Source organism: Thermobia domestica, chromosome 10 (genome assembly GCF_964235325.1).
Source record: "Thermobia domestica chromosome 10, izTheDome1.hap1.1, whole genome shotgun sequence".
NCBI classification, from domain to species: Eukaryota; Metazoa; Arthropoda; class Insecta; order Zygentoma; family Lepismatidae; genus Thermobia; species Thermobia domestica.
This window is the reverse complement of record NC_137463.1, coordinates 126,870,724-126,889,861: the sequence shown is the minus strand read 5'-3', so window position 1 is coordinate 126,889,861 and position 19,138 is coordinate 126,870,724. Positions and strand designations below refer to the sequence as shown.

The window sequence follows — 19,138 nt, the reverse complement described above, 5'->3', positions numbered from 1 at the left end:
TTTTCCAGAGGGGAGGCTTTGCTCTTCTAAGGCAAATAATAATTACGTGAATTCATCACAAAGAACCTGGATTGAAGAGGAAGCATTCTACTTCAGTTAACTCTGATAATAAAGACAATAAGTCGCCTTCGAAATATATAAAGCAAGATTGAGACACCGTAAGTTTTATATAATTGGTTATTGACAGTGGCGGTGTTAACGACCCACCGACCTCAGGATTCAGTTGCAGGACGGGCTGTAGAGCTTCTCATCAATGATGCCAAGCAGAAAAGGTACAAAATCCCATCTTTAGGGCCACAAAGTCCCATTTTGCTTTAGAATTTCCCACGTTATACTAATTACAATACAATATAATAATAATAAAAGTAATGATAATAATAATAATAATAATAATAATAATAATAATAATAATAATAATAATAATAATAATAATAATAATAATAATAATAAAATATGAAATGAAACTATTCTATCTTCCATTAATATAAAATAGTTTGTGTATTTCTTAATCGAAAATAACTATTTTGTTGTCAGAAATGAAGTATGTCTTTCATGCCTTTGTGCTATCACCTCATGCTGAGCTTAACAATGCTAGAAAAATCTCGTTTTTCACATATTTTCTGCGGAAATATTGGAAATTTATTTTTTTCTCGTTTGATATTTTACTTTCTTTCTTTCATTTGTTTTTCGTTTGATATTTTCTTTCTTTTTTCTCTTTCATTCGTTTGTTCATTGTTTTATTTTACCAGACCACAATTTTTGTCCGTTGGCAGTTGATTTTTGATTACCATACATTCCACAAACCACTTCCTCAGCAGCACGAACTTTCGAGAAAAAATGTTCTACCTGTAGTTAAATTGGAGAATTAACACTAATTTCCCTCTCTTTGATCACTCATTATATCTATTTTTCTTAGCTAGAGAATTTGTTGGTGTGGATATTATATATACGAAAAATCCCATATGAAGGGTACATGGAAAGAAGGGGCTAATCGACATTTTACATTTTTTCAGGAGAAGCAATTTAAAGTGTTGATGGGCGCCTTCTTTCCTTGTATAGTGTCTAACTGTTTTTCTTGTGTAAATTTCTCTGCAACGAGTCATTCCCACCCACAATATTCGCAGTGCATTTAGACGTACAAACTAGAGCCAATAAGTAGTGTCCATATCGGCTTTTTCGCAAAAGTTGCAAAGAACTCCTTTTTTCCGTGTACCCTTCATATATGTTGGTAATTTCGACGAAAGTTCCCTTTAGGGATGCGCACGTGACAAGATTTGAGGCTGTCACGTCTCGAAAATGTGCTGTAAAAGTGATGTTCGACTCGAAAAATATGTTTCTCTATTGGAAGAGCTGTGTCTCGACTCGAATTTTGTCAGGAAAATTCTGTCTCGATTCGTCTCGTGTGCATCCCTAGTTCCTTTTTATCTATTTCAGAAAAAATAATGTCAAAAAATTGCACAAAATGGATTTTCCCCACGAGTTGGCATGACTGCTTCTCCCAAGTGTTGAAACTGTTCGCATAGACTTCATTTTAAGTTCTCTTTGAGGGTATAGTGTGAGATGAGAAAGCATTTTCGCCATGTATAATTCTAGGTAGCCCTTTAATTTATTATTAGAATTAATAAAGACTAAATTTTATAGATAAACACAACGGTATTATTAAATGAGATATTAATTGATCGGAATTTCTTTGAGTGCCATCTGTACAGCTTATCTATTCTGGAAATAACATATTTATTAGTTAAAATTACTTTAATTATAGAATAACTTATGTTTCTATTAATAACAATCTATTAACCGGGCTTTCCAATTCTAAAGAGTTCTTCAGGACTCAATGTTATCTCATACTTGCAATAACATTACTTACTTGTTTATTTATTTATTTACTTATTTAACAAATGTCTAGATAGAGCTTGCTAAGTTACAGTAATTTTCATTGAAATTAATAACAATCAACAGAAAACAATGAAAGGAACTCTACAATACATATACGTGCATTTGAATGTACTATCTAGGTATTTACCTGGTGGAACGGATGGAATTTCTTAATAAGACTCAGTTCCGGTGTCTGGTCACTGGATTCAGATTTATGATCTCCCGGTCAAGAACCAAAACTAGTAGCCTTTTATAATTAATCAATAAATAAAATAATACTTGTATTGCTGAGTGGTAGTATAATTGGATTTCCAAGTATTGAACCTGTCTACCGAAGTTTTTTGATATAGAGAAACGAGTCTTCTATTGACTAATCTTTGTGAAATAAACTAAATTGCTACGAGCCGTGAATCTTAAATCGCGATGCTTTAGTACAAGCCCGGAAAAAAGAAGAAAGAAAAGTGCCTTTAGCTTTTATCAAGCGTTAATTCAAGAGATGCTTGAAATGCATTTCCTAATGGAAAAATATCGAAAACAGTTAAAAATGAATATAAAATGCGGGTAATTTGAGAAATTTAAATCGAGATTCACTGTATCGGAAGCCCAAATTATTAAAAAGTGACTGTCTTTAATTAGTTATTACTGTACACAATGAATATACTGACGCTTGCTAATGATGTTTTACTAGGATTTCGTGAAACGTCGAAAGGCAACAGCCCTAAACATTTATAAACCATGATAACGTACATCGATAGTTTTTATTTTAATTGAAATAAAAAGCAACAGCATATAGTTTAATGAATGAAAAGGAATCCATCGTTTTAAATATTCCTCTGTTTGGGTTGTTCTAAAAATAGAAAGTGTAGGTAATGGTAAGAATCTCACTAGTAAAAATGTTTTTCCTTTGCCCGAAAGCTGTCTAGCTGAGGGCGGGAGCAAAATTTCATCTATGTTGACGTCATAAAGTGTAGATTCTCTACGGAGCATTTTGCCGAAATTTCATTGGCCGAAAACACGCGAGTGAACTTGACGTAGGATAAAAGGGTAAACGAGAAGAGCAGATACAAGCAAACCGCACTGAGTCAGGTAATGTTGTTCTATACTACAAGCGGGATGAAGCGAGGAGAACCGAAAGTGACCGAGAAAATCCGAAACTAGACTCGCTGCTTCATTCCCGCCTTTTACCCCCCTATTGAACAGCTGTAAGTGTGGAACACACGTTGCATAGGGTATCCTGGCAACAAACTTCCCAAGTCCTTCAGGATTTCGTCCTCGTCATAACAAAAGATATTTCATTGATATTGTCGTGTGATTGTTTTTTTTTTCTTGAGCTGTCAAAAAAGTGTTTATCTTGTTAGTGCTAACACTAGTTATTTAAGTGACCCTTGATATCTATCTGTATTAGTGGTAGTGAGACTGTGTATTCATTATTTATTGTGCTTCTTATTTCATATTAGAAATCACGAGAAGTAGAAACATAGAATAGTGTAAAAAAAAAAGTGATTCAAGTGGTGAGGGAATATTGAACCCAGAACCAACTTAAGTGCAATAAAATAAAAAAAATAAAATAAAAAAGTTGTTTGGTAGTTAAAGTTAGAATCATCTTACAAAATGATTTATCCGGCTGAAGGAGAAGTCCAGGATAGCCCACCTGATTCCATGGTTGTCAACATGGTCCCAGGGCAGCCTCTTGTAAGCACTACTATGTTTTCTTAATTTAAGTGTTAATTACTGTTTCCTTATGCATATTCACATGCTGCTACTTAGAATGTCACAGTTTTTAATCATTCAGGTGCACTAACATAAATTTTAATTAGACATGGATTTTCCTGTCTATCTTTATTATATTAATGTTTACTGTCTATTTTTATTATATTAATGTATCCTCTCTATAACGAGCAACATTTTATTCCTTTGATGATACGTACAATCAGTGGCGGAGCAATATAAGGAAGCCTGGTGAACCAGACGCCCCACTCAAAAATTTCTTTCCCTCTTCCTAGTGACCCTTCTTCTTAATAGTGGCCATGTTGCCGCTAATTGAAATATTGAAAAAATGATCGATAAATACTTTTTGTTACCAATAGCAAGGGCTCGGGTAAAAGCCTGGCTTTGTTTTGAAAAGTCCATTAAGATTTGTGCCTGAGACATTTGGACTTTTTTTTTAATGGACCAAATTTTAGTGGAGAGACGAAAGTAAGTTCTTTGCTTCTTTTTCATTACAAAACGAAGCTGTAACGAAATTTCTTAATTACTGTACTCTGAAGGTTAAAAAAAAAATCTTCAAAATTCAAGAATCAAAGAAAGCCAGTCACTCAATAGGAAAGAAAAACTGTAAGTCAGTGAGTGTAGTGAGTTTTCTAGTTTCAATGAATTGTTTGTAGAGATATTAGATTAACGTTCAATGACTAAAATAATTTAGTAAAAAAGTCTAATAGTGGGAAAAATAACTTTTCTACAAATGTGTAATAGATTTAATGGAACAATTTTATATCTTTTTTAAGTTTAAAGTCCCACGATTGTGTCCTTTAAGGAGACGAGATGGATGATTAAAGCAATTGAATAATGCTGGAATAATTGGTGGAATGAAAATATGGGAGAAAATGGGAGTACCCCAAGAAAACCGATGGACACGATGTTTTCCACCACAAACTTACTTGGTGGGGGAGCGAACCAGGGAGTCCACTCACAGAAATAACCCCTCTCTCTACCACTGAGCCACCGTGTCCCCGGGAACAAAATTATTATTTAAATTTATGAATAAACTAAAACTTCATTATGACTATATGTAAACATTTATTGAGGCTGTTAAAATTTGAGAGGTTACGGTATCCACAAGTGTCTTAATCCAAATATTCTGACAAGATAAAATAATCAACACAGAATTTGATTCTCTGAATAATGAAGTTTCACTATCTTTTTAAACTAACATCATTCACACAATAGCCGTTTATGGCTTGAATTTTGTAAACGGAGCTCATATTAGGTTATAATAGAATATTTGAAGTTCTGGTTAAGGTGATTTCCGAACGTAGAACGAGTTGTACGCAAAACTTTATACCAAAACAGAAACTATTCCGTATCTGTTTCTTGATATGCTATTTTTTTTTTTTTTTTTTTTTTTTGCTTGACAGTTGGAATTTAAGCATCCATTAAAACCCGTATATCAGCATATATAAATTCCAGGCACTTGATAGTTATACAACCGAAACGACATCTGTGATATGTCGGGGTGCATCACTTATATTTGTGGCAGCTAGAACAGTGCTAGTTCGAAAACTAATCAAGACTGCCAGCCCTGGACTGAGCAGAGGACTCATAAGTACTGAATTGAAATGAACTTTCTTAATTGTAAAATCTACTATATGAAAACAAGAGTGGCACTTCACATTTTAAAAAATCAGAAAAAGCTCCTCCCCGAAAAAGAAAAAAATTAGTAGTTTCTAAAAGTCAGCTTTTTATTTTTTTAAAAAACCTGCCTTTTTCACATCTCTACGAATGACTTAAACATTTGATATGGGCCTATTGCATATTGAATGCATATGAAATAGCAGTGTAGGCAAACGGACCGAATGAAATTTCTCTATCTAATGTTTAAATCTCATGCAAATGAGATTTAAATCACGCCAAACATTTAATAATAAAGCAGAGAAACGATATAAATTAATTATTGTTAGAGAAGTTTGATGAGTAGGATGACGTAGAAAGGCCTCAAATAACGGAAAACTTGTTTTAGTGATTAAAAGAAAATAAAGAATACGAAAAGTATATTGTTGTATTTTGCTTGTAAGCAATCTTTGTTGTCCTACGAACTAAATGATAATTTATTGTGAAAAAGTACAAACGTAAGAAAGCAGATTAAAAATAAATTGATACGAAATAAATATTACCATACTGGTCTTGAGAATCAGAATTTGGAACCATTAACGGAAACACTTCTAAAAATGTTTTGTTTACATGCTGTATGTATTTGCTGATCGTGTTTATAGTGTACGTTTACTACTTGTCTTTGCTATCTGAATATATTTTAAAAACGATAATAAATCGAACTTTTAAAGTTTTATAAGGGTAAATTAGATCAATAATAAGTGCAAATGTACGATAAGTAATTAATTAAAATAATGGAGTAAGTAAGCTAGAACCTTTCAACACAATACTCAGTGAAAAGAAGGTACAAATATAGGGCTAAACAAACAATTAATAAATGCATGTCTGTAATGATGAAATAATTTGTGAAATTGGCAGAAAGAGAATAAATCCATTATAATATATGGACACAAGTGCAAATAATTTGAATTGCTCTACACCAGAGGTGAGCGCAGAACCTGTACCATCTAGGCTCTTCGCGAAACTCATTCCAACTTTTTAATATTTGAAACAGTGAATAACATATTTTAAAAAACGGAGTATGTAGTGAGTATCTACAAAACGCTATTTACGAAACAAATAGCTCTTTCCAAACCATTACTAATTGAACCAGAAGTTTGGGTGCTGACGTCATAATCGCAAGATACTCAAATGCTCTGAGGGAAAGGTCTAGAAAAGAATTATTGGCTCACGTAGTAACATGTTGCAGTAGCCTATTTTCTAAATTTGTTGTTACTAATCGTCTTTAAGTTATTTATTGAAAATCAAAAAAGGCGGCAGAGAGTTTAGCGAGGAGTCAGTTGACAATAGAAAATTGTATTTCTTTAGAAGTTTCTTCATACAATCCATAGTTATTATTGGATTCAATCAGCATTGTATACAGTGGTGTTGGGACCATTAGTGTTTAATGCGGTTTGCTAACTAATGAAAAATGCCAGACACACATATATATACAGTTGTAAAATTGGATTTATATATACAATATACTTTTACAACACGTTTTTAAGTGCCGTACAGGCCATTGTACATATATAAATTTTGTCATGTTTTCCACGTAATTTGTTACAGACTGAGTACTCACGAGAATGGTTACTTTAACATTATGTTGGTTCTAATATTTATTTATTTATTTATTTATTTGCAAGAGAAGAGATCTGTATTAGTAGTTCTAATTCTAACTGAAGAAACAAAAGTTCAATGTTGATGTACAGTTTGAGCAACTGAATTCATTGTGAAAGAATACCAGATCGACAACATTACGCATTTGTTCTAATAAATTAATATTAAAATTACCTACAAGTGTGCTATTGTTTTAACGTAAGGAATAGATTTCTGTTACTTTGCATACCAAATATCTAAGAAATTTAGATTTTGATATTTTTGTTGAGATGGATTTCAAATTACAATAGCATATTCCAACTTGGGGTGTACATATGAGTAACATATTCTCATGTGTGTTGCAATATAGTTCAATCCCTTTTCATTTCTAATTATGAATCCTAATGATTTGATAGCATTTCAATGTGGCCATTGAACTTTAATTTCGAATCAAATATAACACTTAGATCTTAACTGTATTAGATCTGCTCATAGAAATATTACGAAACTTATAGTCGTATTTGAGAGTTTTTTTTTCTGCTTAACCACAATATATTCATTTATTTATACTCCAAGTTTATTTTACCGTCTCCTTTAGCCTAACCGGCATTACAGTTGGACGTAAAACTCAAAAATTTCATTTCATTTTCCAGGTTTATTTACTAAACACCAGGTAGCAGTGATCTCTAAATCGTGTTGTAGATCAAGACCTTCATACGTAGATTTACTTTGGCGGATATTTTGATCATTTGCAAAGGATATTTTTTTCTTATTGGGTGTAAAGGCCTAAGTTGGAGCCCAGTGAAAATCCTGATAACGTAAAATACCCGTCTGTTTTAAATTATGTATAGTCAATATGATGAAAAGAATTTGGTGAAGACTGAAGAAAAATAATAATGATTTAGTTCGTTCAACATATTTTAAGACTTACTTTGTCAAATGCCTTCGAAAAGTCAATATATAGTCTCTATATAACGCCAACTTGTCATCTTTCATATAATGAATTAATTGTAAAATCTGTGACTACTGCTAAATTACTTGCTGTTAATTTACGAGTAACAAAACAATGTTGATAGGTTGAAAACACTGGTTTAACATGATCAATAGATCGTTTTTAGATGATTTACTCAAATACTTTTGCAAAAATACATAAAATTCAATTAGATCTAAAATTATTAATTTCGTATTTGTTAGATATGATCAGATTAACGAAGATTTCCAATTATCATGAAAAGTGCATGATTTAATGGAGAGGTTAAAGCAATCTATATGGCATATTTAATCATGACATTACAGCTCTTGATTATTATTATTATTATTATTATTATTATTATTATTATTATTATTATTATTATTATTATTATTAATAATAATAATAATAATAATAATAGTAATAATAATAATAATAATAATAATAATATTTAAGTATTCTTCCTGTTAGCAAGTTCTGGGACTAATGAGTTCTTTCCTCTTAGGTTCGAGCCTGGAAATGTTTATTCACGTTTCTCGATCTTCGGTTTTCTGTTTTAACTTCCATTATTTTGATTTATTTTTTTTAAATTATCGATCAGTACATGATTATACACGATGGCATTCCATCAGCTACTACAGCTGTTCTGGGCTTTAAGTTTTGATTGTCATTTAAATTTCGTGTATATGAATTTAATTAACACACACATTCCCATGATTTCATTCTCATTACTTGGCAATAGTCGCGATAACCACACTCGGGTCTGATGAAGAAGTATTGAGCATATGTATTAGTTATGTCGTCATTATGATTGAGATAACACCTTCCAAACATTCAGGGCGATGTTTGGTCCATTTTTATGAAAATAGTGCCAAAATTCTTTAGGATTATTGTTGATATTTTCTTTCGAATTTTGTATAAAGTAATTATATGTTGCCGTGATGTATTTCTTAATGTCCATATGCAATTGGTCATTTTTTAAATAGAAGTTACCTAATTGAGTTGGTAAGTTTATAATTACTATGATTCTTCGCTTTCTTAATGAGTTTTTGAGTAATTTCTTTTCTGAACAAGCAAGGATAGTTATAATTTGATCTTCTTTTTACGCGAAATATTCCTATTAAATAAGTTATAGGTAACATCACCATTACCATTACTTCATATTAAGAAAACGTAAATACGTTTACAAAGTAAATATATATAAAATAATCACAATATCAATATTACATTCCAGTCTCATTGTAGTAAATTTTTTCTAGTTATCAACTCAAAGGTTGGTACTTTATGGATTATCCGCAGTTGCTAGTGCATTACAAAATAATTTGAGTGGTTAGTAAGTTTCATATTGAAAATCTTCATTTTCCCTAGAAAACCAAATGTATATTTTAAAAAAATGAGTCTGGCAGTCTTCCAGTAATAGTAAATTTAGTTTGAGGTTGAGAATTATTTAGCGATAGTATAGGTTTCCATAAATTATTCATTCTCGACAGAAGAATATGTTGGATTGTTATATTTGACTGGTGTTAAATAGTAAAATATTTCTAAACTTTAAGTAGTTACCATACAATTACAACATGTTAAATTTGTATTAATTTGTATTATTATTATGATCATTAGGCTAGACACTTTTCCACATTGTCATTAAATCAGAGGAGAATGGTAAGGAAAGAAAGTTGCATTCATGATTTGATTTAGTTATGTTTTTGGCACATATCTGGTTTAACCGAACAAGTAGAAAAAGCAATACCTGGTACATAGCCCGAAAATACTAAATATTACTTCATAATGTGTACTTAATTGAAATTAACGTACACTACTGTTCGTGAAAATTGGAATACTAAACGTACACTGCTGTTCGGGAAAATTGGAACACTAAAAAAGGCAAATGTGAGTGAATGACTACAGATTTGTTAACTGACAGAAATTATTAGATTCAGAGCAGTAGAACACTTATATGCTATACTCAGAACTTGTACACGTCGTGTAGCCATTACCAAACCAAACAGTCATTATAGGTATATTCTTGAGGAATCCCTTGCCACGCTGCTTGAATAAAAATCCACAAAATATTAACATTCTGGTGGATAACCATGTCAAATAAGTTACCGATCATCATATCACACACTTGTTTGTTGGGTGATATATTAGACTACCGTCTAGGTAATCGTTATTATTCAAAGAAGATTTGTACGTATTTCTGAATACACGTGTTTGGACGTTGTCCTACTAATACCACTTGTGTTGCTAGCTTCTTAAATCTTGGATCGGGGGGGGGGGATCGGATGAATCAAAATCAAAATCAGTAAAATCAAGAGTTATATATTCAAAGTAGTATAGTCTCTTTAAATATATTTGACTAAAATCTGGGAGGACGCATCCCCCGACACCCCCGCTATCGATGCCCATGCTATAACATGGTTTCGGAAATGTATAAAGTGTAAGTATAGCTTCAGCATCTAGTATTTCACTGATTAACGGTCACTAGTGAATTTTCTCTCACTTCATAGCAGCAGAAAGAACTTATTATGTCCAATCGTGCACCACATCTTTCTAGTACGGTAGCTGTTCGGTTAATGTCACCGTGCTCGACAATGCATGTTGGCAGGATGCACTCACTACGATAGCATCTAACGCATACCACTATGGGCTAAGTTGAAAGTGGAGGGCCACCTTTTATTCAATAAACCATCAATGCTGTTCACTTATCATTATAACCTTTGTCGTTTGTGGTTCTGAATTAATTAAAGCAGACAGAAAGGCATCCGTGCCACCAGTCCAACAGACGCCTTTACTGTGCTTTAGCGTTGAGCTAATACTGAGGACTACGTAGTACGATAATCCATCTTCTTATAAATCGACTATGTGGCGCGGTCCGCATGCAGTCGTCTGTCGACGTAGCATAGTAGTTCTTGCATTTTCTTCCATATTGCATTGCCTAAGTCTGTCCAAGCCGTCCTCTTAAAATACTAACTCGAGTACCGAAACAAGAGTGCTGCTAGACATACTAATGTGCCATCTGGTTAAAATTACAATTCTTGATACATAATATATGCTGTCGTACATCTCCACTAGTTTTGGCGTATTTCTATAATTTCTTCTTAATGTAATTTTCAAAACAGCTGTATATTTCCTTGAACTACCGAGAGATATAGCTTTCTGTTTTCGAATGCCTAGAAAGCATGATTTGTGCTCACTTGCAGAAGAGAATACAATTTTCAATAAACTAAGGGCAATGAAGGTGCGATGATAAATTAACAGAACATTAACATGAAAATTAATGAACTTACTGGCTGTTTGATGAGAAATATAGCCGTAAGTTGTAAAGTTTGCATACAGTTACATGTTTAAAATATACTCATTACTTTTCAAAGCGCGCGGGAGTGAAAGTTCAAACTATTTTCCTTTACCCTCATTACTGGTATGGAATTGTACAAGTATAATTGGTTCAAAATGTATCTCCCGAAGGCACAGTTGATTTATTAGTATGTTCAAAACATATGATTCCGTTAAGCATTTCCCTGTATGGGGAAATTTTTCTAAGAGGGAGAAGAGAATATCCTCCAAGCTACAAAACTGCGATGACAGCTTGCTTCGTAGTTCAAGTTCCTGTGTTTGTGTTGTAGAGTAATTCTAAGTAATTTTCTCTCTCAGTCGTTTCTGGTTACAATTTCATTGATTCGAAATCGTATAATTTATTAAACAACGTGTTAACGATGACGATCTTTTGAGACACATTACAATGATTTCGCCGCCATAGACCTTCTTAATTTATTCTTTGCAATTAATAATTTTTTTTACTTAGTATGCTGGGTGAACTCGTCGACACATTAAAATCAGTCTGATTTTTTATTTGGTTTTACGTGCCACGGTTAAGATCATTGCGTCGAATATGCGTCCCCTAAAGATAAAATGAGCTCTCAGGCACAGATGGAAAAAGGGAATCCGAAAATCAGTACCGTAAGTTTAATACCTCCGTAAATAATACCATTAGCAAGCATGGAGAAATATATTTACAGAAAGGCATCATACACCAAAATATGCCAAAGGGTGATAAGGGCGCATATTTCCCGACGGTGCTGGGGTAATATGCGCACCGAGTATAATTACATTTTCAAACCAAAATGTAAAACTACTGACAAGCAATATCTCAAATATCTGACACCCTAATATAGAACCACGTTATGAATCATACAATGAAGCAATACTGAAAACTTACATTATGAAAATACCAAGAAATTATGAAGAAACTTTCATGAAAGGAAACGAAAATTTTTTTCTCTTGGTAACACAAAAACGATCTTTTGTTATCACTGACGTATTTTCTCTGTATTAATAAATCATAAACGTAGTTCAAAATCCTTTCAAGTATTATAACTTCTAACATAGGAGTGGAGCACCTGAACTGTCTACAAACTCTTATGTTGGTATAACATGAATTGAACAGTTAAAAACAAAGCACTATAACGAGAAGTAAAATTATCTTATTTGTGGCACTGATCACAAACGAAGAAGAGCATGTCTTGGGCGGTTACGGACGAAACATGATACCACAGTGCGCATCTGATACACTATGTCCATACTTGTCCGTTTTCTTCTGTGTAAAAGTATCCATTACAGACACCACAGTAATTGCTTTTCTAACGAATTTTCGATGATAAATGGCCTTGTCCTGCAATATTTTTGCGTGTTTGTGACTTTCCTACTTTTTTCTTTCTTGTTTTCTTTCGGAAGCAATAGCCTTAGTAGAAGTTTTTACCTGACGTAGCAGAGTCATATATTGAACAGATGTAGAAACAGTAGCACATTGATATTTCCTTCTCGTAGTAGCAGGAGATGGCGTGTCACTTTGTAGCTATGGATGCAATGACGCAAATGACACGGTTGGCAATAGCCGTTGAGATGTGAAGCTGTTGCCATCGGGCACACATGAAACATTGCTGGGGTTCCGTTAGAAACAATGATGCATTCTCAATATTCACATTTCGTACAAGCTGGCTCTCCTGATGGCATTGGGGATTGTCTTCTTCTGTTGGAGATCGTAAACTCGCATATGTTGGAGATGTACTGTAAGCATATGCAGGGACAGCATCTGTGTTTAACGGAAAAATACCAGTTGCACGAAAAGCGTTGAGTGCCGCACCAAACAGTTGCAGATTTATTCCTGTATACGCACAAGAAAGTAAACAAATCTCTTTCGGCCAAGCCTACAGGCTGAGGTACATTCAGAGATTTGTATACTGCAAAAATATATTATAGATTTGAGTGCTGCTCACGTTATTCAACCCGTTTTGAGTTCTAGGAAATCTGGTACCACGAAACGAAAAGTTACCTAGAAATTCTCCGGAAATCGTAACATGGTAACGACTGTAATAGGTAGTATTTCTTTTGAAATCTACCTTAAAAAACATTAGCGGATTGTTTAAGGTTATTCCACCTCCCCTACTGCTTACAAATGTAGTCATCTTGAAGTTCCATAGGGAAATATACTCATCTTATTGGTGTGCGTTTTCCTCCAAAGTAGCAGGGCACGTATACCTATTTCTCAAATCACAGTACACACATATATATATCTCCCTGCAGCGAGACTCCGAAAATTGCTAACTCCCTGTGTAACCCATGAATTGATTTCACGACGGCCACCAGAATCGCAATCCTATTTGCTTTTCTTTCTCTCTTAAAGCACAATACACAAACATTCAATATACATCAGGCAATTTTTTGATGCCTCACACATACATTCATACAATAAATTGTCAACAACCTACATGTAGTTGTGTGCGAAATTGTCCTTTTTGTGCAGCAACACATAGCAGCGGTATGAACGTCCTCCTGTCTGCTGAAAACAACAACTCAATATAGCAGCTTCTGCCACATGCTGCCCGTTTTCTTATGAAGTGCGCATTTTCCCCCGGGGTGCATATTCGACGAAATGACTTATGTTCCGAAATGAAATGCAATCTTTCAGTTTAACGTCCTACGATTATGCAATTTAGGCTAAGGGAGACGATGATTAAGGCAAGTGAATGATGATGGAATAACTTAGTGGGAGGAAACGGAGTAGCTTGAGAAAACCCACGGACATACAACACGCACCAGAGGTAAGTGCTCTATCACTGAGCCAATGTTTCCCCCAATTATGAGAAATTTTTATTTTTAAATACTTTAACTAACGAATAAAAATGTATTTATATATTATGTAACACTGTGTGCCGACACTAAGTTGCAATAATAAGTAACAACTATAGTGCATAATTAACTAACGTTAATATTACTAAAATAGATCCAAAGTATCCGCTCTTTGACCACTACAAGATGGGGAAAAACGGAAGATATTTTAATCACAGAACACCTTCTAACTTCCGGCTCGAGAAACTTGTTGACGGAAGTCTGCCAGTTTAGAATTGTACTAGTGAATTAAACGTATGTTCTTTCTAATAATAGTTACTTACCTATTGAATTGGCACATTATCATAACCACATGTAGGATGAAACAGTGTTTTGAATGAAGCGAGAATGATACAGCCAAAGAAGTTTCACAATTGATTTACTTGTGGTCATTGATAAGAATACAGGGCTTTTTAAGAGAGATGGGTAGTGAGTACTGTTTTAAACACAGAATGATTGATTAACTCAGGGCCGCCCACAGGGGGGAGGTATGGCGCAAGCTGCGCCATTGAGAAAAATTTTGGGGGGGATTTTACTCTACTTTCGAACTAGCAATTTTACTGTCGGAATAGCATTAAAACACGATTTTGAGAAACTAATTTTCAAAAATTTTCCGGGGTGAACCCCCGTACCCCCTGCTTCGATACTCGATGAATGAAGTACCGCGCAAGTAGCCGTATGAAAGGAAAGGTTGGTTCGTTTTAAGAGAGAAGGGCCGCCCACAGGAGGGATGAATGGCGCAAGTTGTGCCATCGAGAAAAAAATTGGGGGGAATAAAAAAATTGGGGAAGAATTTTACTCTAATGTCGAATAAGTAATTTTGCTGTCGTTAGAATAACATTGGAACACGATGCGATTTTTTTTTTTTTTTTTTTTTTTAATCTCGAGAATGAATCCCCAAAGTAGTTTGACATAATTGTGAGCTAGTAGTAACCATACAGACAACAGCCAAGTTTCAAATCTAAATTTGAAGTGAGTCAGTGAGTGTTTGTAACTGTTGTCCACCAGAACTTGGCGCCTATTTTTGTGATTTCAATTCTTTTTAAGGCCACACGTACTTGGCTCTTTTACAGGAATGTTTTTTGTTGGATATCACTTCTTTTTGTAGGCTAATTTCGAGGATAACATTTTTTTTTTTTTTTGGTATCAAACTCAATAACTTGTAACTTGCGTCTTACTTTTCATGTACAAGGGAATTGTATCAATATTTTGTAAAGAAAAAAATAATACTACTAACTGTAAAAAAAGAATACCTGTGCCATACACAGTGTGTAGAAGTTTTTATACCCTTCAATATCCTTATAGAACATATTTAGTATTGTACACTACCAAGACTACTAATAAAACTAATGCCATTTTTATAATTACTACTGCCCCTACTACTACTACAAGCATTCTATAATACCACTACAGGAAATAAAAACAACAAAATAACAATTACTAGTACTATAAAAACTACTGCTACACTGGGCAATTGTTTTTAGAGGACTTGAGTTTTGAGGAGGGAAGAGATTATTAGTTTTGGGGGGGAGTGCGCCATCAGCTTTGGGGGGGATGGGCACCCCTGGATTAACTATGTTGTTTAACCGAAATGCCAACAATAGGGCTATTTGTTTCCGTCACGGAAAGCTTGATGGACAACACACTCTTCTCATAAAAGAATTCCATCCAGTAATGACCCAATAATGAATAAAAGTAGTGATTCAAACAAAACTGCTAAGAAAAATATAAATCAAATATGAGATCACTGATATAATAAAACTAAAAGTATATAAATAATTAAAATTGAGAGAGCTAAATGAATAAATAAAACATGAAACATACAACAAGAAAAGTGACTCACAGAATAGTAATAATAATAAAAAAAACAAAAAAAGATTTTTAAAAAAGACTGAGAAAGACTTCTGTTTTTAATCTCACGAACAAAAGCAAGAACACGGTTATTGAAAATAGAGATAATCTCCAAGACATGACTAATATTATTAGGTTGTTCTTTGAGATTTAAGCACACCAGGCATTCTAAACGAATGTGATGTTTAGTCAATCGGACAATACATTCTTCACGATATGGACGGTTACAATAATACACTAGATAGGAATATATAATTTGAGAGTATCCGAAACACAAGCGTGCCAGCATCACTACATCTCGGTTACTAGGACGCAACTACGTCTGCCAATGCATGAGTCAAGTAATGTTGCCACTTCATCTCTTAACCAAAATGCACATATTCGTTTTAAAACATACCACTGCTGGTTAGGAAAGTGTAGATCGCTGTGTTTCATTTTATATCCATATAGACTAAATACGTTTCCTTACCTTTCATATCTTTGATCCATTTGCTCTTTAAAGTCCTTTCTTTTGAAAATAAAAGTGCAATTTTCACTTTTACTTTAAGTCAATGAAAAACACAGCTGTTGTAAGTTCCACATGTATTTCATGCTTTGGGAACCCACTGGAAACAATGCCGGAAGTACTAGTTGACGCCATGTTTGACTAATCCATTGCCGAAATTTGGCTTTTTCTAGCCTGGTTGTCGTAATCTTCTTGCCAATACGAACACATTCTTGTTTTAAACAAGACGGTATTTATTGTATATCACAAGACCTACAATAGCCTACCAAACTTCCTACTTTCATATCCAAAACATTAAAAGAAGCATGGAATAGCAGTTAAAATTTATCCTTACGGCACTTCTTCGACATACAGTTGTTCAATTTTACAAATAGAAATTAGATGTTCTGAAACTCTATATCAACAATCTCTCATCTGAATATATTTGTGACTCTACGTCCAATGTCCAAAGGATTGAAATATATTTTCCTTCTATTGCAGCCGCTGTATTGAGTTTATCTAATTCTCTTTGGAGTGGAATCTTCAACATTTTACAAGCAAATAGGATATGTTTAATGTCTAGCCCAGCGTTTCCCAACCGGTGTGCCGCGGCACACTGGTGTGCCGCGAATGGACCACTGGTGTGCCGCGAGGAAATTGGAACAAAATTATTAATTCTATAGCAATCAAATTGCAAGACATAGGGAAAAAATGTATATTTTTGTATTTCACATTACTCTGAATTTCTACCATGGAAAAATTTACTGTAATTGTAATATATTATTCTACATCTATTACTGTGTAGCATAGAGAGTATTTCGGTTCGTACACATTTCCACGGTTAGCTGCTATGTTACGCTTCAATTGAGAGTCATACTAACACCGAGAAATGGAAGCACTTGTACGGTACGCGTCAAGTGAACGTTCATAGAACACTCATTCGCTCGTGAATTACAGAACAACACTTTCTTCAATAGCTGTGTTTTGACTTCGACGCATTGCAAGCTGTGTGATTGCAATAATATGCACCGGTTTTGGTTAAAACAGAAAAGTTAAAAGTACAAGACATTTGTTTGTTCGTTCATTATTTAGTGATCTTCGTTCTTAGTGAAAGGTGGATGCAGTTTTCGAAAAAGAAACCGTATTTTTAAAAATCTGAGTCCTATATTTTATTGCAATTGTTTTCTATTTTAAAATTAGAATAAAAAATAAGCATAATGAATTAGCATGGGGGAAAACTAGTGACCGAACTTTCATCTCTGTGAGAAGGAGATCAGTAATCACAGAAAAAAATTACCATGGTATTTTATATTTGCAAATAATAATAATAATATCTATGAGTGTGCCGCGAGAATTCAAGTTACACCCGTAGTGTGCCGCAGGTTGAAAAAGGTTGGGAAACGCTGGTCTAGCCTTATATATAGCGATTAAGAGACACTATCCATTGTGATAGTATTTATGTTCCTTATTTTCCTTTGGCTCGCCGCTAGAATTTCCCAAAGTAGTGCAAGTGAATACGATATAAAGTGAATAGCGAATATATCGATATAAAGTTAGCATTTTATGTGTCACATATTCCCCCATACTTCGTATAAGCTATCACATATTGAATTCGTTTTTATCCCTCTTTGTGGAGACATTTCTTGCAGCTCCTCAAGAGGACGAAATTTTCGTATTGTTTACCTAGAAGCTCCAAATCATTAAACTCCATAGCATGATGCGCAGCTGTTCACAATAAACATGCAACAATAATTCAGGTTCATCATTCTCCGTTTCATGATGAATTGATTTAGATTACCATAAAAGAATACGATATTTCTACAAGATTATGTATTAAAACCCATATACTCAAAGTTTGGTGTTATTAGTTTGTTATGTTTGAAGTAAAATCATCGAAAGTAATTTTAAGAAAAGTCATTGAAGAGTCTTCTTTTTATCAGAATGTGAACACTAGCGTCAAAGTATTGTTACTCTTAGGAAAGTATATTACAAAATTTTCAATATACATTTATTCTGTTAATTATATATGCGTGGCGTAAAAGATTTGTGTAATGCATGTAATGCTCTAAACTGAAAGAAGAGCATCTTTTCGTTGCTTTTGCAACAGAAACTATGGGGGTTTTCAGCAAAGAAGCTCACAAATTTTGGATAGAACTGGGTTCAATTTGATTACTAAATCAGGCGACGCCAGAGGCCAACAATTTTTAGTACAACGCACGAGCCTAGCTATACAAAGAGGCAATGAGATTATCATCTTAAGTTCCTTCCCTTCAAACAAGTTAGAAGAAATCTTTTATCTTAATTAAACCTAAACCTATTTCGAATTAAAATAAAATCTGGAAACATGGGCCATATTCAAACAATTCAGAAGAAACATTAAAGAGATTTTTACGCTAATAAGCGATGGACGCTACTAAAATTAAATCCATTTTTGATAGAAATATTGCCGTCGTAATGAACAACACACATTTGAATAAATTACAAATGATGTGATTGTACCTAGTTTGGTCATAAGTGTTCTCCGAATTGGAAATGCATTCATTAAGTACGTAAGTCTGTAATTGAGAAAGAAGTCAAGGCGCAAATGTTATCAAAGGAAACCAAATGTCTTAAAAGTATACCAAATGTGTTTGGAGATGTCACTACCAGTACATATTTTGTAATCGAATTAAAAAACAAATACATGTTTTCTGGTAAAAAAAAAAAATATATATATATATGTAATGCATATTCTTTCTATTATCAGGAATATTACGACGTTGTGTATTTTAGTTATTTGGAAATATCCTTCCGAATGATTCTGTAAACTGAAATCACTCCAATTACCA

General features: G+C 33.7%; 1 protein-coding gene across 1 annotated transcript in view; it reads left to right on the top strand.

The window, feature by feature from the left end:
* Window positions 1–3,042: 3,042 nt before the first annotated feature.
* Window positions 3,043–19,138, top strand: part of LOC145661600 (uncharacterized) — a 272,359-nt gene continuing 256,263 nt past the window's right edge. Inside the window, exon 1 of the mRNA XM_081726918.1 lies at window positions 3,043–3,567. Coding sequence (XP_081583044.1) covers window positions 3,487–3,567 — 81 coding nt within the window. The 5' untranslated portion in view covers window positions 3,043–3,486. The remainder of the gene's footprint in view (window positions 3,568–19,138) is intronic.